At 43.5% G+C, this 23,214-nt stretch overlaps 1 protein-coding gene across 1 annotated transcript in view; it reads left to right on the top strand.

The window, feature by feature from the left end:
- Positions 1–19,294, top strand: part of LOC310771253 (trafficking protein particle complex subunit 11-like) — a gene marked incomplete at its 3' end in the record, with an annotated part of 48,698 nt that extends 29,404 nt beyond the window's left edge. The window contains exons 16-28 of the mRNA XM_083663904.1: positions 1,019–1,080; positions 1,389–1,521; positions 3,523–3,653; positions 4,128–4,253; positions 4,358–4,551; positions 6,411–6,559; positions 8,192–8,313; positions 10,294–10,413; positions 12,636–12,701; positions 15,423–15,579; positions 16,755–16,866; positions 18,550–18,641; positions 19,161–19,294. Coding sequence (XP_083520030.1) covers positions 1,019–1,080; positions 1,389–1,521; positions 3,523–3,653; positions 4,128–4,253; positions 4,358–4,551; positions 6,411–6,559; positions 8,192–8,313; positions 10,294–10,413; positions 12,636–12,701; positions 15,423–15,579; positions 16,755–16,866; positions 18,550–18,641; positions 19,161–19,294 — 1,598 coding nt within the window. The remainder of the gene's footprint in view (positions 1–1,018; positions 1,081–1,388; positions 1,522–3,522; positions 3,654–4,127; positions 4,254–4,357; positions 4,552–6,410; positions 6,560–8,191; positions 8,314–10,293; positions 10,414–12,635; positions 12,702–15,422; positions 15,580–16,754; positions 16,867–18,549; positions 18,642–19,160) is intronic.
- Between the last annotated feature and the right edge of the window lie 3,920 nt (positions 19,295–23,214).

Raw genomic sequence — 23,214 nt, 5'->3', positions numbered from 1 at the left:
CCAGATCGGCAGAGGGGGGTGGAGCAACGACCGGGACAGCAGGGGGAATTGACCAAGTATAATTGGGGAGATTTTTTTTTATTATCATTGAGAGTCACCCAAGAAAAAAACTCAACACAAAATAATTCAGAAAATAAATATTTTCTCTTTTGCCTATTCTAGACTAAAACATGCCATGTTTAGGCGACCAACTAAGGTTTTACAATACAAGAAAAAACCTGCATATTTGTGTGAACATTAGAGATGCGAGGATGAGCTTTTATGCCACCCTAATGAAGCATCCGCCCGCCATAAATCCACGCAAATTATTTTGTACTATTTTTAGATCTGCACCCGACATTTCACAACGCTATAAAGGAGCGATTTGGGCAGATTAACTTAACTGTTTGTGCTGCCGTCGGTGCGATCACTGCAGTTAACTCCAAATAAGCTTCCATGCTGTATTATAATCCAGTCCATCACTTGCCCATGTAGCATACTAGGCTAACTGATGCTATAGCTTTAAGTTTAGATCAAGACTGGATTGACCTGTAATGGGAAAATAATACGAGCGCGTCTTCTCTTCCAACGTGTCTTCAGTGGAGACTCCTTGTTCTGGTGACATCATTGACCATATAAGGAGTTAAAAAATAAGGCGTCCCATCGCGTGGCTATTTGTTTAGTACTGCTTTGAGTCCTTGGGGGTCCTTGCCATCTAACAATAGGTGACTAACATGTGCCTGACGAAAAATGCAGCTTAAAATACGTTAATAGACTAGGTAACGTAATTAATATTAATGTTCCTCATTAATGATATATCATTTCACCCGCCCGCATCCCATCCGCTATTAATCAGAATGTTTATTTTTATGATCCATGGATATCCACGGTCAGCGCGGTTATAACTGCAGCATGCGCATCTCTAGTGAACACACACACACACACACACACACACACACACACACACACACACAGGAGATGCTGTAATGTAATGTAGGAGTGTTAAAGGTTGTGACGTAGTCTTCTTGTCGTCCACTAGCTTCTACCTTGCAGGAGGAGCAAAAGTCAAGGATTGAGAAGAACCTCATCAAAGTCCTCATGGTAAGTAGATGACTCCACCCGGCCCAGCACGCTACATACACCAAATTACACATCTGTAACGACGAGAACGCTTTTTCATTTATTTTCATTAAGATTGGACATGTTTTTTAAGTGAGAATTTACACTACCTGTTTGCTATTGACAGTTAAATTCTCATGCACTATAGGGCTGTCACTTTTTACGCAAATCATTCAAATACATTCAAAGATAATTGCAGAAAACATTATTTTATGTCGGGTTTTTAAAGTGTTTAGATGTGATTAACTTCTGTAGCAACATTTTAAACGCCTTTTTCTTCATTCCCTCAGAATGAAGCTCCAGACGCCGAGCCCGAGTGCGACCCTGGCTCCTGCAGTGCAGCTGGCTCGCTGTGGAGCGACCGCATGGCTCTAGCTGGATCCAACGAGTTCACCATAGAAGTCCAGGACTACGTACCATTCAGTGAGTTATCACACGCGCACGCTCACACACACACACACACACACACACACACACACACACAGACACACACACACACACACACACACACATTTGGAATATGTATTTATGTCCACATAAATACAAGTATGCAAAGGACATAAACAGTAATAGTGCAGTCAAATCCTGTGAGTCAGTCAGTTACATGAGTGCCCAGACGGCAAACACAATAATGCATACACATAAGAAACACACAGGCTGATAACATGGCAGGTTGATATATACAGTTATACTGTAATGCAAGATAACGGTCAGTATCCACTTCATGGGTACAAAAAGCAGCGCCTCCTCCATATTGAGCGGCTGCCGATAATAGTAGATATTGAACAATATCTCGCTAACTGCTTGGGCCTTCTATTTGGGAGACCAGCCATCTGAAGGCCTCTCACAACCAGCTTATGGACATGACCTGACACACACACACACACACGAGGGATGAAACGATAACCGGTTTTAATGATAAAAAAAAATGATTTAAGTTAACTCATTCATGGCCAGTTTAGGACTGCCAATATTTAGCACAGGCCAAAGATTTTCATAATTGTTGGTCATCTTTCAAGACCCACAGTAAATTATCTATTAGCACCAAAGTGATTTGCAATACCTCAAAATGAAGATGTATGTCTCTGGGTTCACCAGGAAAAAAAAGTGAGCTTTTAGCATGTTCTGTACTCTACTTATAGCCATTTATATACACCCTGTTTTCACCAAAAAGGTCTCTCGGAGAAGATAAATTGCAGAAAATGGCATTTTTCTAAATCACACAATCTCAGGCAGAACTCGCTCTCAATTCTTTTATTTTGAACTGTATTGACATCAGACATGTAAATATTATTCGTTATGACACAAATGAAAAAAAAATAATAATATATATATATATATATATACATGATGTGCCTTTTTTACATTCAACAATACAGTTTACTCAGTGTGAGTGTGATCATAGAATAGAATGCAGAGATCAGTGTAGTCTCTCTCACACACACACACACACACACACGCACACACACACACACACACACACACACACACACACACTCTCCTTCCCGCGAGATCATCCGGGTCCTGTCGCATTGGAATCCAGTCTTCCTCGCTCTCGACAGGAAAGTGGCCGTGCTGCTCTGCTGCTTGGCTCTGTGTGAAAGCCATTTCTGTGGCGAGGCTGCTGTTCTCCTCCTCACACAGTTGTGACTCCGTCTCGTCTCTTTCGGGCTGGCACATAGGAACGGGGTCCAGGGACCAGGATCGATCATGTTGGTCACGGGTTTGACTACCGCGGTTTCGATGTCCGCTGCCCTGCAGCAAGCCGATCAGCTCTGCAGTGCGCCGAGGGGCATTTCAATGGCGTTTCTCCTCTGCAACAAGGAAGCGTGTTTCTCTGTTCTCTGTTTTTGCTCCTGCTAATTTCAAACAACAGCTGCGGTATGTGTTTGATAACGTGCTGTCGGCTTGACTTTGAGGTTAGGGACCTGAAAACATGTCACAGGCTGGGGAAGTGTTTGAACTACACGCTGTACTAATAAAAACAAAAACACGTCAAACACGTCATTGGCGGGGAGGGCTATTTCTGATAACACGTCAAAGACGTCTTTGGCGGTGAATGAGTTAAAGACCAGAAATGTGTTTTTCTTCTTGTTCCTTCAGTTAGATGTTTGATCTTCACTGTGCAGAATGATTCAGTCTGTGCAGAGTTTCACACTAGAAGCTGTTTCCACACGCGTGACTCGTCTGCTGAAAGTGGACATTTTCTCTGAACTCATTGAAAATTAAAATTTCAGAATCAGAATAACGTTATTGATCCTCGGGGGGAAATTGAGTAAATTGAGTTAGGGGGCGAGCCTGCAAGCATTTAATGAGTGACATTTATTAAAGAAGACATTGAACATCGCAATTTGATGTTATCGAACTGTTGAGACTATATGACGATTTTCCTTGAAGTAAACTCTCCCCTCCCTCTGACTCCAGTCCAGTGTAAAGCCAGGTTCCACTCTCCCAGTTTCCACGTGGACCAGCCCATCCAGCTCCAGGTTTTCCTCCGAGCCGACTGCCCGCATCCTGTCAGGTTCAACAAGCTGGCCGTCAGCCTCAGTAACCAGGTGCACGCGCACACACACACACACACACACACACACACACACACACACACACACACACACACACACACACACACACACACACACACACACACACACACACACACACATATACACACACACACACACACACACACACATATACACACACATACGCACGCACGCACGCACACACACACACACACACACACACACAGTCTAATAGCCAAACAAATACAGGAGCACTTACAGTCCCTGCTTATTAATAAAAAAAAATAAAAAAAAATCCAAACATGTGCAAAGTGCAAACTCATCAGAAATGGAGCGTAAAAAACCTGTAGTGTCTGTTTGGTTGAACATTTCTTCATGCTTAGCAATTCTGCTGTGTCAGCAACACCTGGCTCCGTTTGAAAATGTGTGTTTCTCCTAAATGTCTGGCCGTGTGTGTGTGTGTGTGTGTGTGTGTGTGTGTGTGTGTGTGTGTGTGTGTGTGTGTAGGAGTACAACCAGTGGTGTGTGGTGGAGTCGTCGGGCCAGGAGAGCATGTGCCTGTCGCCGGGGGCAACCAGATGCTACAACTTCAGCTTTGTGGCCAAGACCGAAGACGTGGGCAAGAAGATCGAGGTAGAGCAGGCCCACATACAGACCAATATACAGTCAGGAGGCAAAACAAACATTCTTAAGCTTGGCATTCATTGTGCTCTGTACTTGTGCGTGTGCGTGTGTAGATGACAGGTGTGGAGGTGATGCTGGGCAGTGACAGCAGGGGGCGCTGTGTGTTTGTGACCTGGAGAGGAGCAGGAGGAGACGCAGCCTCAGGCCACGAGGCACTGCAGGCCAGCCGCTCTGCCCGACCCAGAGCCCACACAGCCAGGGGGCGGGCCCAAGACTGGGACTGCATCAACATACAGCACAGCACCATGTAAACACACTCACACACACACACACACACACACACACACACAGAGCCCACACACACACACACACACACAGAGCCCACACAGCCAGGGGGCGGGGCCAAGACTGGGACTGTGCGCGCCGTACGGTATCGGTCTCGGGAGTGAATAATCAGACTTGACTCAGTCTCGGATGAATTAAATGTATGGTACAATCAGAAGATGCGCCCGTCGGCGAGTGGGATAAGCCTGCTGCAGGTCAGCACCTCTCAGCACATACTAGCCTGACATATAAGTCAGTGGTCCACATATATCAATAAATACATAAATCAACTTGCAGGAACGTCACAGCAGCAACACGTGATGTGTGACCTGATAAAGCCTTTCACTTGTCTGACAAACATGTTGACTTGGACGTGCCTTACGTTCATTACTTTCCATGTTTCACTCACAACTGCTTTGAAGTGTTAGTGAACTGAGGTTAGCAGATAACACATTAACGTAACCCAGCCATTAGCCATGTGCCCGGCTCAGGCTACAGTTAGCAGACAGTTAGCGTGGTGCGTCCATTCATGTATTTTTCCGAAACCCATAGTAGTCAAATGTCCCATTGGACCGAGAAATACAAAGCCATTGTTGGCGAAGGTCCATTGGTCCAAACTCCATACAAAGCTGCCCTGGCTGCAGTCCAGCAGCAAAAGCCTGTGCCGATGACAGCCAGTAGCCATGTGCTTTGTGTTTACTTTCTGTTAACGTTCGTCTCGTCAATGAAAAATACACATACAATACGTCATAGTTTTTATGATCAGGATCTATTTTTAGCTCATCATTGTCTCGTCTTTGTCACGGAAAAAAAGGGCAAACGTTTTTATGCCTCCACCTGGCGATAGCCGTGGCTGAAGGCATTATATTTTCGGGTTGTCCGTCACAGGACGCCTCGATGGAATTGCTTCAAATTTGGCTCAAACATCCACTTGGACTCAAGGATGAACTGATTTGATTTTGGTGGTCAAATTTCAAGGTGACCTCAGGAACGTCATTTTCATGCTGGGTAATGCGATATCTCAGGAACGGTAAGAAACGGAACGTTGTTTTGTTTATTAAATGACCGTCTGCGAGATATAGTGTAATGAATTATACTTGACCACTTGTCTGTCCGTCGTCGGTGCAAAGTTATGGCCCGCGTTTCTCCGTTTTTTGTATGATGGCAACTTTAGAGAAATACTTTTGACCTGCTGGATTATATTGATTGGTCGCTCATCAGAAGCATGGATTTAAGACTCCTTTTCCACAGTTTTGAAGAACACCATAACTTTAACCAGGTGAGTGGTGATTGCTGCACGCCTTCCATCTGACACTGTAGCACTGTCCCGTTTATACTTTCATCTTCACCTCAAAACTCACAGTGCTCTGTGCCATCTCCCCCCCCCCCCCCCCCTCCCCCGCCAGTGAAATTCTACGTTACATTTATTTTCCCGTTGTTATTTTTTGTTCTCGCTTAAACCGAATGTTTTATGGTCACTCACGATTCAGTAGGTCACGGGTTGGCTTGGTTTGAGCCTTAAAACTCGTTATATAAGGATTTATCTAAATGTCTACGGAGAAAATGAATGCAGAACTTTACTTGCGCGACAATTTACGTCACGTGCCTTTTGAGCTATTACCATTATAAGTCCTTATTACATGAATGGGTAAAAAAAAAAATCTGTGTCCCACCTCTTAACTACTGGCCCATTTCAAGGGAGATTTTCCAACATCTTACACTTACAATGTGTTTTTCCCCTTCACATTACCCTGCAGGTATTACATTATCAGTTGCTACGTGCACTGCTCTGTTTGCCACAGAAATGTGGTGAGCTGGTTGTCTTTGTTCCTGTCTTGTTAGGATCATCTCCAGAGTCCCAAAGATCTGTGTGGAGCTGAGCCACCAGCCTCCTGCGCTCACCAACGAGATGTACTGCATCACCCTCACCGTCCAATCACAGGAGGAGGGCGTGGCCAGAGATGTTAAACTGACGGCCGGCCTCAAACCAGGTACGGTATACAGAACGAGCTGCAGTACAGCAGAAAGGACACAATTAATCCAATCCATGTTGGATTTGGCCAAGTGCAATATCCAATGGCAGGAGCAGCTGGAATTTAATGAAGGTAAAAGTGTGGTGCTTCAGAGATGCCCCGGCCTACAAATCATATTGTCCAGTCGTAAGGTAACATGCTTGTTTGTTACAGACTCCAGCAAAAATCACATCATTTATATATGTGGGACTATATTTAGTGGAAATATTGCATCCCCACTAAAATCGGGAGAACATCTTCTGTACCGTCATGGTAAGGAGAACCTGTTTTTGTCTTGCCAAACTCCATGGTAACATCGTGTGTATGTTTTGTGTTGATTGGTCTTCATGGTAGCATTAGGTGCTTTCAGACTAAAGGCCGTTTCACACAGATGCGGTGCGGAGGCGGAATGCGGTACGAAATTCCGTGCGAATCTTCCGCATTGCAACCTATACACACAGGTCCGGTGCGAATTATTCGCAGTCCCACGTTCATTTTCCGCAGCGGAAAAACAGTGTTCAGTGTAACCAGTAGTTAGTGTCCCTCCTGGGCTCCCGTCTAGTAGGACAGCACCACCTACCCGCAAGCGCAAGCTAGCTACTAGTCGGCTAACGTCAGACAGACAGACAGACAGACACAGCAGCGAGACAAGCCATGAAAAGAAACTGGAGGCAGGGAAATTTCCATCAGTTGAAAAAACAATGAGAAGAGAAAATGGAAGCAGTAGCAGCGGACCCCAAATTTTATGCTAAACTGATAGTTAGCACTTGGATACAAGTGGCTAACATTAGCTCCATCCATTTACAACAGTGGTTTACAACGTTAGCAAGTAGCAATTTGTTACACAACAGCTACATTACCATCTTCAGTGGATCCCAGCTGCTGGGCGAATTGAAGATCTATTGTCGTTGATTTCGGTGTTGATCGTCATGGTGGTTGTCATATAAAATAAAATTGGATGTTGAGAAACCAAATTGATTAGCCGGGGGGTTTGGCAAGAGTAGTGGAGGTATGACATCAGCTGTAAACAAAGGATTTCATTGGTCAAACGTATTTTCCGCAGGTGTTTCCGTGCAGACGTCAATGTCCATTCGGAAAAATAAAATGCCGCATGAATGTTCGGCCGCGGTGTGCAAGCTTCAATTACAACTAATTAAAACATCTTTTTGCGAATGTCCGTGTCAATTATTCACACGGAGATCCGCACCGGTGTGAAACGGCCTTAAACAGTTCTGCGGACTCCCTGAGAGGAACTGCCCAGTGGGGAGGTTTCCAGAGAACTACATACCTCCAAGGGCTTTTTTCTGTTTGCAGTCGCCCCGCCAATAGGAACCATAGGAATGCTGAAGTGAGGCCGGTGGTTAGCATGCTAAACGCTGCTATTGTAGTAGCTTGACAGCAAAGCATAAAACACTAATGAGGGTTTCCAAATTCCAATCGTGGAAGTTGGAAACCCTCATTAGTGTTTTGCTTGCACCTGTGTTTACCCTGCCTTTTCGACACAAAATGTCCCCCGTGAGAAGGGTCTATTGTATCCTAGCACTATGAAAAGGTTCCTGCGGTCCCAAAGCACCGATTGTGTGTATGCGTTGTTTTGATTGGTGTCTCCAGGCCAGGATGCCAACCTGAGCCAGAGCACCCAGGTGACGCTCAGCGGCTCCACAGTGTGTGACGACACAGACCCTGCCCTGCTGCCTGACATCCCTGTGGGAGACCTCCACCCAGGCCAGAAGGTACACACACACACACGCACACGCACACGCACACACACACACACACACACACACACACACACACACACACACACACATAGGGCTGTGTATAACGCACAGAGCAACGGCCTGGAACAGAGGAAATAGGGCCATGTGTAATGCATGGATTAACGTCCTGTAAATAGCTGACTTCCTGCCACGCAGTGCATCATATCCTTATTATCTGATCCTGCTGTATTCACCTCTCTCAGCCTGCTGCGCTTTGCTGTGTCACCTTTAACTACGCTATGCATTTGAACCTATCGCCCACAGTGAGCAAGGTTTTCCCACGAGGACCAGGAAGTAACCCTGAAAACTGTAATTCCTCGCATGGCCACTTGAGGCAGGGCTCAGAAGTCCCGTCGTTCCTGACCGTTCACCCCCATGTTAAAATGCCTGGCCCTTAACTCATTGAGTGCCAATGACGACTAAAGTCGTCAATTCAAATAGTAACGTAGAGTGCCAATGACGACTAAAGTCGTCAATTGCGTTTTTTGACGGTGGGACGTGGATCAAAGCCTGATGCATCTCCTGAAAAAATATGGGGGATGTTGAAGGTGTATAAGCTATTTTACGGACCCATTAGGTGGCGACAGTGCTCTCCAGATTAGAGAAAGGTGAGGAAAAAAACAGAGAAGAAGCCATGGGGAAACGGAAACCGATGCATGCTGTAACGTTAGCTGTGCCTGTGAACATCAGCCAATCTGCTCCCACAATTGAGCCTTTCTGTCTGTTGCGATAGCCCCTCCACATGATTAGTTGCCAGAAAAGGAGCACCCGACAGCCGACACCAGTGTCTTTCTGAAAAGATAAATTATTCTCAGCTGGAAGCGCTGGGAGCCGGCGACAAAAACGGCGGAACGCTGTGAAAATAGGCTGGATGCAGCCAGCGCACTTTGAAACGTGCAGCGGAAAATTCAGAGCAGAGAGCCACCAGAGACACTCCCACGGAGGAGGGGTTTGCAGTTGAGGGGGGTGGGGCACGCAGGGCACCATACAACACCGACCCAGACAGCAGGCTCGATGGACAGATTGGCAAACACAAGCTGGAATATCTGATGCCCACCAGCAGTAAATCAAGACCAGCAAGAAGGTGTAGGGTCTGCGCACGCAGGGGCCAGCGCTGCTGGTTGCAGCTAAAAAATATTATTTTGCCATCTGTTTTATTGAAGGAAATTATTTTTGAGGTGTCACTACATCAGAAAATATTAGGTTCAGGGTCAGTGATGTGCTTGAAATGCTTCATTTCACAAAAGGCTCATTATCTCAGCTTCTAGTTTGAAACGTCTGTTTTTGCTGAAACCAACCTATCTTCTCCTGCTGATAACTAAAGAACGGAAAATGATATCAATAAACTTTTTTTTGCTGATGATACAAGATAGTCTCATCGTTCTTTGGGCGTGTTCGGTGTTTACATAGTAATATCACACAATATTCTGTGGGTCTTGAGAAATCACTGAAAACGCTCTGAAAGGGCTGGCACTGGGAGCATCCGTTTTCCAAAAGTGGCTGGCACTCAATGAGTTAACATGGTTTTGGTCTATATAGTTAATTTCACCTTTTCATAACAACTGTAGGGGCGTCATTTTTTTTATAACTCGCCCGTTTGGAGTAAAATAGACGATAGGAAAGGGGGTGATTGACAGATCACCTGTCCAGTGATCGCGCAGCTTGCCGATCACGGACCAATACCAGGCGGAGCTGCGGCTCTGGGGCTCTGGGAAACTCCCATCTCACGTGAGGAGGTGCAGACGGACTCAACCCATTCCCTCCCACTCTGCTGACGAAAAATCAAGATGGCGACGGTCCAATGTTTGAACTCCAAACGGGAGCCCAAAATCAATGGGACAGCTCTGTCCATCCTTTTTTAGGTCAGTGGTCAGTCACCCACCTACCTGCCTACATGTTCAGCTCCCCAAATGGCAAAAACAATAGTAATCCAGTATGTGCATTTGTCTCCAGGTGGAGAGGTGTGTGTACGTGAGGTGTGTAACGACTGGGCCAAGGGTCTTCCTGTTCCACGTGGCCTACAGCATCGACACCACTGTGGAAGGACAACCCATCAGCTGCAAGTGTCACAAGGTAAAGCAGCAGCCAGGTAAAGCAGCAGTAAGGTAAAGCAGCAGTAAGGTAAAGCAGCAGCCAGGTAAAGCAGCAGCCAGGTAAAGCAGCAGCCAGGTAAAGCAGCAGCGAGGTAAAGCAGCAGCCAGGTAAAGCAGCAGCCAGGTAAAGCAGCAGCCAGGTAAAGCAGCAGCCAGGTAAAGCAGCAGCCAGGTAAAGCAGCAGCCAGGTAAAGCAGCAGCCAGGTAAAGCAGCAGCCAGGTAAAGCAGCACTAACACCAGGTGTATTTTCACCCGGAGAACCAGGCTTGCTAAACCAGCCTATGGGGGTGCCACTAAGCATGATGGGGCCACGACGTACAGACTGAACTTAATGGAGCAATGTGTTTTCAAGCACCCCGAGTTTGAGAAAGGAAGCTATTTCAGCGGTACAGTACAAATGTGGGACTTTAACTTTACTATGATCTAAAATGATGCAGTAAAAATGCTTGATTTTGAGTTGCAGGAAAGCTTTGCTGCTTTGTATCATTACAAGGTCAGTCATATATGCAGATGGGCAGCCTTGACCTTCTCTTCATGTTTCTCCTGCACTGAGCGCTCTGCACTTTATTCCAGCACTTCTGTATCAGAATGATGCGTTAGGCGTTTCTTTTCATTCTTTCTGTGTGCGCACATCCGCGGAGAATCGCATCGAGCCTTAACTCATTGAGTGCCAATGACGTCTAAAGACGTCAATTCAAATAGTAACGTAGAGTGCCAATGACGTCTAAAGACGTCAATTGCGTTTTTTGACGGTGGGACGTGGATCAAAGCCTGATGCATCTCCTGTAAAAATATGGGGGATGTTGAATGTGTAAAAGCTATTTTACGGACCCATTAGGTGGCGACAGTGCTCTCCAGATTAGAGAAAGGCGAGGAAAAAAACAGAAGAAGCCGTGGGCACTGGGCACACGGAAACCGATGCATGCTGTAACGTTAGCTGTGCCAATCTGCTCCCACAATTGAGCCTTTCTGTCTGTTGCGATAGCCCCTCCACATGATTAGTTGCCAGAAAAGGAGCACCCGACACGAGCGTCTTTCTGAAAAGATAAATTATTCTCAGCTGGAAGCGCTGGGAGCCGGCGACAAAAACGGCGGAGTGCTGTGAAAATAGGCTGGGTGCAGCGCACTTTGAAACGTGCAGTGGAAAATTCAGAGCAGAGAGCCACCAGAGACACTCCCACGGAGGAGGAGTGTGCAGTTGAGGGGGGTGGGGCACGCAGGGCACCATACAACACCGACCCAGACAGCAGGCTCGATGGACAGACAGATTGGCAAACACAAGCTAGAATATCTGATGCCCACCAGCAGTAAATCAAGACCACGCAGGGGCCAGCGCTGCTGGTTGCAGCTAAAAAATATTATTTTGCCATCAAAATTCCTTTGTTTTCGCTCTTTTATTGAAGGAAATTATTTTTGAGGTGTCACTACATCAGAAAATATTAGCTTCAGAGTCAGTGATGTGCTTGAAATGCTTCATTTCACAAAAGGCTCATTATCTCAGCTTCTAGTTTGAAACGTCTGTTTTTGGTGAAATCAACCTATCTTCTCCGGCTGATAACTAAAGAACGGAAAATGATATCAATAAACTTTTTTTGCTGATGATACAAGAGAGTCTCATCGTTCTTTGGGCGTGTTCGGTGTTTACATAGTAATATCACACAATATTCTGTGGGGCTTGAGTTATCACTGAAAACGCTCTGAAAGGGCTGGCACTGGGAGCATCCGTTTTCCAAAAGTGGCTGGCACTCAATGAGTTAATGATTCAGACCAGCTGGTGTTTCTGCAGGCAGACAAATGGAGGATATTTCTCTGTGTGGAAAACATATAGAGAAGGTCAGCACTGTCCATCTGCTTATATTACTGAGATTATAATGATATACAAAGTGGGTTAAAAATCGCAAACCCTTCCTTTAATATGCAGCTTGTCCTACAGTGTATCAGTCATTTCCAGGATTTTTTCTCTTTTATTGCACCCCATAATCAAAGAATAAAGTAATGTCCCTTACAATTTAGTGTAACTTTTTAATGTACAACGCTAAAACCTCTCTCTGGGGGGCGAAGACGCCTTTGGGGTGCCAACAATTCCTCTATGCAGGAAAAGCCTTGCTGTCCCAACCTGTATTTGAAGAAGCACTGATCTAGAGTCAGTGCTGACGCTGAGCACTACCTCCTCTGATTGACTCCTCCCTTTTCTCTTGCAGGATGAGACTGTTACCATAGAGACCGTGGTCCCATTCGAGGTGTCTGTCAAGTTTGTGTCCACCAAGGTCTGTAGCTGATGCTTTATAGCACAAGTGTGTCAGTGTTTGTCTGTGAGTCTTTTAGCTTTTGGCTCAACAATGTTCATCCATGTTTCTGAGTCTAATGATCTAAAACACTGTTCTTTTAGATTGTCTCAGATAGAGATGAAACTATTCAAATTTAAAATTGTATTCTTATCACGATTATAATGACCAAATGTATCGCTGTTATAAGTATTTATTATCACGGTATCTATTATAAAAGGGAGCAATGTTTGTTTATTTCAATTTTTGTCCGACTGATGATGTCATAGGAGGCATTGTGACAGTGATGTGTCATAAGACTGATGATGTCATCAGTGATGTCATAAGAGCAAAATCATCTTATGACATCACTGATGACATCATCAGTCTTATGACGTCACTGATGACATCAGTGATGTCACAATGCCTCCTATGATATCAGTGGGACAAAAATGTAAACAAACAAACAGACATTGCCCACTTGCTGGTAGAGCTGCCGAAAATAATCGATTCAGAGATGCATCGCGATGCTTAATAGGACGATTCTGAATCGATTAACAAATATCAAAAATCGATTATTTATTTATTTATTTTTTATAATGAAATAAAATAGAATGTAAGTACATGCAGTTGTTTATTTTAATTATGGATCATAATACAATGCAATTCCAAATGCACTTTTATTTTAAAAGTAGCCACACAGTGAGAAAAAAGAAAGTGAGAAAAAATAAATCATGTATTGCGGAAAAAGTTTTTTGATTGATTGATTGATTTATTTGGTGAAAAAAGTCACAGACCTTTCACCGAGGATAAAAACACAATAAGGCCTTGCGGCTTATTTCCATTGCGGTCCTCAGTGATGCATCGATTTAAGATGCATCGTATAATCGAATCGAATCGAATCGTAGACTTGTATAATCGTATCGAATCATGAGATCAGTGAAGATGCACAGCTCTACTTGCTGGGGCACGCACACACGCACACTCACACACACACACACTCACACACACACACACACACACACACACACACACGCACACGCACATGTAAAATTAAGGGGCACACACACACACACGTAAACTTAAGGACAATAACATTTTGTGAGCAACACACCCACGCACGCCAATAGAGGAGGCGAGGCCACGCAGCAGCCAAGCTTCATTATGCAAGCTGCAGGGCGAGGCCACGCAGCAGCCGAGCTGCGTATGCCAGCTGCAGGGCGGGAATAGCGACTAGGAATTGAGTGTGCCAGATGCCTAGTTGTTAAAATGTGCTGAAAATGTTCAAAAAGTACTGATAATACGCTCAATAATAATAAGTTATAAGTTTTATATTGAAAACTCCAGATTCACCATGTTTTTCAAAGCACTGTAATCACGGTAACACGGTTTATCATTAAACTGGTAATCATTTCATCCCTAGTCTCAGATGAGAAAGCGATTGCTTGTGTTACCATGTATTCACACTAGGTGTGTCAGGATTCGATTTGACTTTCAATTTAAACTACTCCTTAAAGTACTCGTTTGCCAGAGGTAATAACTTATGCAGTAATAATAATAACTCAAACTGCCAAAAAAAAGACAGTGGCTTTTTGCAGGTGAAGAAACTCAAGCTGTTGTTTTAAAGTACCCTTCTGCCATCTAGTGGTTGCCTGGGTCCAGACCTTCCAATCCGCCCACTCCACTGAGTTGAGTTGTGGCTGCTTCTGCTTTAGCATCATGCTATGCAACAGGGATTTCTTGGGGTGAAAAAAGGATTAGTCTATCAGCGTAGGGGACTAATGTTTAGCCAATCAGTGTCAATAAACAGCACAAACACATCATGAGTGATAAGAGATCATTATTCATTTATCCTATGTTTCTTTTAGATTTTAAATAAATAGGCCTACAGATTTTGGAAATTTAGACTGAGATTACACATTACTTCCACTCGCAAACAAGACATGCAGGTTTTATTGAGTTTATAAACTACTATAGGCTCGTGGAGGCAGAAACTGCTGTTCAAAGAAATTAAATGACTGATGTGAATAAAAGTGGTAACGTTAGACAGTCCTTCAGTAACAGACTAATATCCAACACGGATTTTTGATTCTGACATACAGTAAAGCTCCGCTATAATTAATACACTTTGATGTGCGCTTTGAATTAATGTGGAAATAGGCGTGTCTGGCGCTGTCCATATTGCATTGTGATTGGCTAGTTCTTATAAACCACGCCTCTTTCGTGGGCACGAGCTCCTGTGCACGCGCATTTTCATGTGCACGAGCTCAGAGCTGGTTAGGGAAATCCTAAATTGACAGACCCAGCTGATAACCTCCTTCGTGGTATCTTTTAGCTAGCTTTTTAGTCAAACCAGATCAAGGGGACAGATCCTGGATCTGTTGATCTCCATTCGTGGTACACGCCCTAGCTCAGACAAGTGGCTCATTTATAAACAGCCTCTCAGAGCCAATCAGGACACTGCTATTTCACATTTTCCCAGGTTGGTCCAGCCTACATTAGTTAACCCTTTACTGGCTGTTTATGATGAGAATTTGTCATTTCTATTGGGTCACCTGTGACTAGTCAACTACCTTTTGGGAGTAGTCGATGACTGGGTGTGAATGCCCTAGTTTACAGGGTGAGTCATTGGATTGGGTGATGGCAGGGATCACTTCTGTCTTGATGACTGATTTAATGAATTAAATTATTATGATTACGGTATATCTGCTTGTATCTTTGAAGTTTGAGCCGTTGGAGCGGGTAGCAGTGGACATCCCCTTCCTGTTGATGAGCGACCTGCTGTCGTCGTCTCCTTGGCCCCTCCTGCTGGCCGCCTCCTCTCTGCAGCTGGTTACCATGACGAGCAGCACCCCCCAGCTCCACTCACAGCTACAACAAGGTATCTGTTTATTTTATATATCTTATATATATATATATATATATAATTTATTTCTTCATTTATTTATAATGATCCCCATTAGCTGACGCCTAGACGACAGCTAGTCTTCCTGCGGTCCAAGACAACAACACATGCTACATGACAGACATACAAAGAAAATGAAATCAAATACAAAGAATCAAAAGCAACACACTAACGAATAAGAATAAAACATCCATCTATCCATCCATCTTCAACCGCTTATCCGGGGTCGAGTCGCGGAGGTAGCAGTTCCAGCAGGGGACCAGCAGGGGACCCCAGACTTGCCTTTCCCTGGCCACATTAGCCAGCTCTGACTGGGGGATCCCGAGTCGTTCCCAGGCCAGCGTGGAGATATAATCTCTCCACCTAGCCCCTCGCTCTGCCCCGTGGTCTCCTCCAAGCTGGACGTGCCTCCAGGAGGGATCCTTACCAGATGCCCCAACCACCTCAACTGACTCATTTTCTATGCAAAGGAGCAGCGGCAGAATTAAAAGGGGGTGGGGGGAAACAAGGATTAAAAAATGCACACACACACACACACACACACACACACACACACACACACACACACACACATATATATATATACACAGAACCGTTCCAAAAAATTTGAATATCATGGAAATACCATGGATGACCGTGAGCTTCAGCGGATTGTCAAGCAAAGACGATTAAAAAATTTGGCGGAGATTCAGAGGGAGTGGACTGAGGCTGGAATCAGTCATAACTGAGAAGTAACTGTTGATTTTCTTCACACTATTCTAATTTCTTGAAATACTGTTTTGGGGGGTTTTGTGGAGCTGTAGGCCAAAATTATGAAAAATGAAACGAATCAAGGCTAGAAATATTTCACTTTGTGTGTAATTAATCTATAATCTATGTGTGTGTGTGTGTGTATATATATATATATATATATATATATATGCTTCATTGCAAAACTACCTAGATTTTGTTGATGTCGGGGCACACTATATGATCTTTAGGTATATTATTAAGGCTGGGGTTCACGTCAGTGCCTGATCACCCTGTCACAGATTATTTTCCAATAATTATCGTCTCGGTGTGTGTGTGTGTGTGTGTGTGTGTGTGTGTGTGTGTGTGTGTGTGCGTGTGTGTGTGTGCGCGTGTGCGTGTGTGTGTGTGTGCGCGTGCAGTGGTTCTACAGACAGGCGAGTGTGCCAGCGAGTGTTTCTGTCTCCAGTGTCCACCGGTCACCAACGGCAACAACACTGTGGCTACAGGACAGTACTTGATATCATGGAGGAGGTACACACACACTCACACATACTGTACATACTGTATGCACATGAAAATGCACAAAACACATTTCTAGATCATGTATCAAGAGATAGACCATAATATATCCTCCCTTTGTCCATGCTTGGCTGTATAAACTCGGTTAAGAGGTTCCACTATCTTTGTCAAAACATTCCCATCTTCCTTACATCGGCTTTCTTCAAAGAACTGGGCTCCATAATTCTGTACTACATCTGGAACTATAAGAACCATAGAATTTCAAAAATTCACTTGCAAAAACCCAAGTCTGAAGGAGGGCTGACCTTACCAGTGTTTAGGCACTGCTACTGGGCTGCCAATGTTTTGGCGGCAAGGGACCCCTGTGGCTAAAACTGGAGGTCAGCTCTAATGCCAACTCCTCCCTGCCAGCCATGTTATTTTCTAAGCTAGAGACGCCTGGGGCTTTAAATAATTTAGCTTTTATTATGAAAAACTCTGTCAGGATCCTGAGCCAGGTTAGGTGCATTTTGAGTATATACCAGATGTTTCTGTTCATACAGAAAACAATCAACTGCACCAAAGATGGATCTATCCCAACAGATCATCTTATCAAAACAGCACATAGTTAATGAGGGGAGAGACAGAGCACTGATTTCTAACCCCACATAGGATAAGCAATAACCACGCCCTGTGGCGCCGGGATTGGCCAGGAGCAACACTGGAGGGCACGCAGCCCAGCGATTTCATGAACCAACTGAATAGCTCTTGAGAACGGACAGCGATTTCGAGAGCGGACATTGAAATGAATTATGGTCACCTACCTTCCTTAGCATAGTAATAATAATAATAAGCATAATAATTGTAATCTACACAATGTACACAATCTACAAAAACATGCAATAATATAAACGGTCTTGTGTTCACGTTCATAGCTCATATAATATAATGTATCATATCGTTAATTTCAAGCTCAATTCTTACCCAGAGAAAAGGTACAGCACTGAAAATGTAACAAGCAATAGTTTTTTAAACATCTTTATTTTAAAAGATGAAAAACCCCAGGTGCTTTAGTCCCAAGCTTCAATGCTCCTGGCCAATCCCAGCGCCACAGGGCGTGGTTATTGCTTATCCCATCTGGACGGCACGGTGGCTCAGTGGTTAACACTGTTGCCTCACAGCAAGAAGGTCCCGGGTTCGAACCCCGGTCGTCCCAGGTCCTTTCTGTGTGGAGTTTGCATGTTCTCCCCGTGTCCGTGTGGGTTTTCTCCGGGTGCTCCGGTTTCCTCCCTTCACCAAAGAAAGACATGTATGTTAGGGTTAATACTCCTGTCAGTGCCCCTGACCAAGGTACTGGCAAAAGAACTGGAGTTGGTCCCCGGGCGCTGCACAGTGGCTGCCCACTGCTCCTAGTTCTAGGAAGGTTCCTAGTAGAGGATGGGTCAAATGCAGAGGATGAATTTCCCCAAGGGGATAAATAAAGGATAACTTAACTTAACTAACTATGTGGGGTTAGAAATCACGCAGCACATAGAGACAGAGCACATAGTTAATGAGGGGAGAGACAGAGCACATAGAGAAGTCCCACTGAGGCTGGATTTGAATTTTTTTATTATTTTGCAACAGAATTGATAACCTTGTTTTAAAGACCCATGAGACATGTTTGATACAGTTAAAAAATAGCATGTGAACTTTATTGTACCCTTCTGTTAACAGACAGTCGTCCGGTCCAGACAGTCCTCTGGTCCAGACCACAGTGACTCTGCCTCATGTCATGCTGGAGACGGTCCCTCTATACGTCCATGCTGGTCAGTATAATATGTTGCTGCAATGAATAGTTTTTACACTCCATGTCCGTATGCCTACTGCCTATAGATTATACTATACTATACTATACTATATTATACTATATTATACTATATTATACTATACTATACTATACTATCTACTGCCTAGCCATTTATGACACGTTATGCTTATGTAGAAATGTTGCAAATACATGCCAGATATTGAGTCAAACTCACAAAAAGACGTTTCAACACTTGATACATTTGCCGTTAGTTATCTTCCTACTTCTTATCTCTGTATATTGATGTAACCGCTACGCTGCATACAGACACTAAGACAAATTCCTCGTATGTAACTTGCATACTGTGGCAATAAAAGTGATTCTGATTCTGATTCTGATATATTAACCATATTTCCATATGCCTGTGTGTGTGTGTGTGTGTGTGTGTGTGTGTGTGTGTGTGTGTGTGTGTGTGTGTGTGTGTGTGTGCGTGCGTGCGTGCGTGCGTGTGTGTGCATGCGTGTCTGTGTGTGTGAAGAGCTGCCATCGTTTGGGCGGGTCAGAGAGTCTCTGGCGGTGCGGTACCACATCCAGAACAGAACGTCTCTGGTCCAGGAGGTGGAGATGGCTGTGGAACCCTCTGATGCCTTCATGTTCTCTGGACTCAAACAGGTGAGCTGAGACTCCAGTCCACTGTTAAAGGGACAGTTCACCCTAAAATCCAAAAGTGCTATTTATCCATATAGATCATTTTGTGTTAGTTGCCTGAGTTTTGGAGATATCGGGCCTAGAAATTCCTGCCTTCTCTCCAATACAATGGAACTGGATGACACTCGGCTTGTTGTGCTCAAAGCACACACAAAATACATTTCAAAAACTCAACAGCAACGTCTCTTTCCAGAAATCATGACCCGGTTGCTCAAGATAATGCTATGCAGCTATGTACTTTAAGTCAACAGACTTAGTGTTAGTATGAACACATCACACAGTCCAGCTATGTACTAGTCAACAGACTTAGTGTTAGTATGAACACATCACACACAGTCCAGCTATGTACTAGTCAACAGACTTAGTGTTAGTATGAACACATCACACAGTCCAGCTATGTACTTTAAGTCAACAGACTTAGTGTTAGTATGAACACATCACACACAGTCCAGCTATGTACTAGTCAACAGACTTAGTGTTAGTATGAACACATCACACAGTCCAGCTATGTACTAGTCAACAGACTTAGTGTTAGTATGAACACATCACACACAGTCCAGCTATGTACTAGTCAACAGACTTAGTGTTAGTATGAACACATCACACACAGTCCAGCTATGTACTAGTCAACAGACTTAGTGTTAGTATGAACACATCACACACAGTCCAGCTATGTACTAGTCAACAGACTTAGTGTTAGTATGAGCACATCACACACAGTCCAGCTATGTACTTTAAGTCAACAGACTTAGTGTTAGTATGAACACATCACACACAGTCCAGCTATGTACTAGTCAACAGACTTAGTGTTAGTATGAACACATCACACACAGTCCAGCTATGTACTAGTCAACAGACTTAGTGTTAGTATGAGCACATCACACACAGTCCAGCTATGTACTTTAAGTCAACAGACTTAGTGTTAGTTAGGGCTGTCCCAAACGATTATTTTCTTATCGATTCGACTAACGATTATTTTTTCGATTAGTCGATTAATCTAGCGATTATTTTCTATTTAATTTTTTTATTATATAACAATAAATTTACCCAAAACAAATAAATAAACAAAAACTTCTCAATTTCAGTATTTTATTTAACCATCTCATTCTCGTTTGGGGAAAAACTCTTCCACACTGCTTTGCTTCCTGAAAAGAGAGAGAGATAAATAATAATATAATACTGTAGGGAGGGACATATTTAAAATTAGTCTAAGTCTAATTTCCATGTCTGTTATTATGATATGATCATATGAATTATTATTATTATTAATATGAATCTTATTATATAATAGATAGTGCCTGCCTATTTGTCAGTTGCCTGCTCTCATCACGAAAATACTGGACCACCTGACACATAGATTAAATTGATCATCATCATGATTCATCACTGTATGGATGAACCCTTTCCCTAAACTGAGGAGGATCAGTATTTTTACAGGACATGGATTTATTTAATCACTGGAGTAATGTGCATTGTGCAGCTAACTCAGCCAAATGTATGTTTGCATCAGTGTGGGGGTAAGGAAATAAATAATACAAACGATTTACAGACTAACAGTCACAGACTGTAACAATGGTCTGTAACGTTAGTTTTGATCTCATCTTACATGGCCGTGAACCCAAACAGAAGAATGTAAAAAGCCGAATAGCACTGTTAAATGATGCACGCAGTAAATTAACGTGAGCAGCAACAGACTAACAATGGTCTGTAACGTTAGTTTAATCAATTTTCTACATGTTAGCCATGAAAGCAAACGGAAATATGTACGTTAACGTTAAACGGCCGAATAACACCGTTAAATGGTGTAATGTTATGTTCGCTGCGGTGCAGAAATGACTACTTTTTCTGGCCATCGCTGCCATCTTTTTTGTTTTGTGACGTGTCGACGCACGTAGCGTGCGTCGACGTAATTACGTAGTCGACGTCATCGATTACGTCGACTCGCTGGGACAGCCCTAGTGTTAGTATGAACACATCACACACAGTCCAGCTATGTACTAGTCAACAGACTTAGTGTTAGTATGAACACATCACACACAGTCCAGCTACACATCACACACAGTCCAGCTATGTACTAGTCAACAGACTTAGTGTTAGTATGAACACATCACACACAGTCCAGCTATGTACTAGTCAACAGACTTAGTGTTAGTATGAACACATCACACACAGTCCAGCTATGTACTAGTCAACAGACTTAGTGTTAGTATGAACACATCACACACAGTCCAGCTATGTACTAGTCAACAGACTTAGTGTTAGTATGAACACATCACACACAGTCCAGCTATGTACTAGTCAACAGGCTTAGTGTTAGTATGAACACATCACACAGTCCAGCTATGTACTAGTCAACAGACTTAGTGTTAGTATGAACACATCACACACAGTCCAGCTATGTACTTTAAGTCAACAGACTTAGTGTTAGTATGAGCACATCACACACAGTCCAGCTATGTACTTTAAGTCAACATACTTAGTGTTAGTATGAACACATCACACACAGTCCAGCTATATACTAGTCAACAGACTTAGTGTTAGTATGAACACATCACACACAGTCCAGCTATGTACTAGTCAACAGACTTAGTGTTAGTATGAACACATCACACACAGTCCAGCTATGTACTTTAAGTCAACAGACTTAGTGTTAGTATGAGCACATCACACACAGTCCAGCTATGTACTAGTCAACAGACTTAGTGTTAGTATGAACACATCACACAGTCCAGCTATGTACTTTAAGTCAACAGACTTAGTGTTAGTATGAACACATCACACAGTCCAGCTATGTACTAGTCAACAGACTTAGTGTTAGTATGAACACATCACACACAGTCCAGCTATGTACTTTAAGTCAACAGACTTAGTGTTAGTATGAACACATCACACACAGTCCAGCTATGTACTAGTCAACAGACTTAGTGTTAGTATGAACACATCACACACAGTCCAGCTATGTACTAGTCAACAGACTTAGTGTTAGTATGAACACATCACACACAGTCCAGCTATGTACTAGTCAACAGGCTTAGTGTTAGTATGAACACATCACACAGTCCAGCTATGTACTAGTCAACAGACTTAGTGTTAGTATGAACACATCACACACAGTCCAGCTATGTACTTTAAGTCAACAGACTTAGTGTTAGTATGAGCACATCACACACAGTCCAGCTATGTACTTTAAGTCAACATACTTAGTGTTAGTATGAACACATCACACAGTCCAGCTATGTACTAGTCAACAGACTTAGTGTTAGTATGAACACATCACACACAGTCCAGCTATGTACTAGTCAACAGACTTAGTGTTAGTATGAACACATCACACACAGTCCAGCTATGTACTTTAAGTCAACAGACTTAGTGTTAGTATGAACACATCACACACAGTCCAGCTATGTACTAGTCAACAGACTTAGTGTTAGTATGAACACATCACACACAGTCCAGCTATGTACTTTAAGTCAACAGACTTAGTGTTAGTATGAACACATCACACACAGTCCAGCTATGTACTTTAAGTCAACAGACTTAGTGTTAGTATGAACACATCACACACAGTCCAGCTATGTACTTTAAGTCAACAGACTTAGTGTTAGTAGTCAACAGACTTAGTGTTAGTATGAACACATCACACACAGTCCAGCTATGTACTAGTCAACAGACTTAGTGTTAGTATGAACACATCACACACAGTCCAGCTATGTACTAGTCAACAGACTTAGTGTTAGTATGAACACATCACACAGTCCAGCTATGTACTAGTCAACAGACTTAGTGTTAGTATGAACACATCACACACAGTCCAGCTATGTACTAGTCAACAGACTTAGTGTTAGTATGAACACATCACACACAGTCCAGCTATGTACTTTAAG

The sequence above is a fragment of the Poromitra crassiceps genome, assembly GCF_964638095.1.
Source record: "Poromitra crassiceps genome assembly, contig: HAP1_SCAFFOLD_474, whole genome shotgun sequence".
NCBI lineage: Eukaryota > Metazoa > Chordata > Actinopteri > Beryciformes > Melamphaidae > Poromitra > Poromitra crassiceps.
Note: the sequence above shows the minus strand (reverse complement) of the source record. Positions and strands in the feature narration are given on the sequence as shown.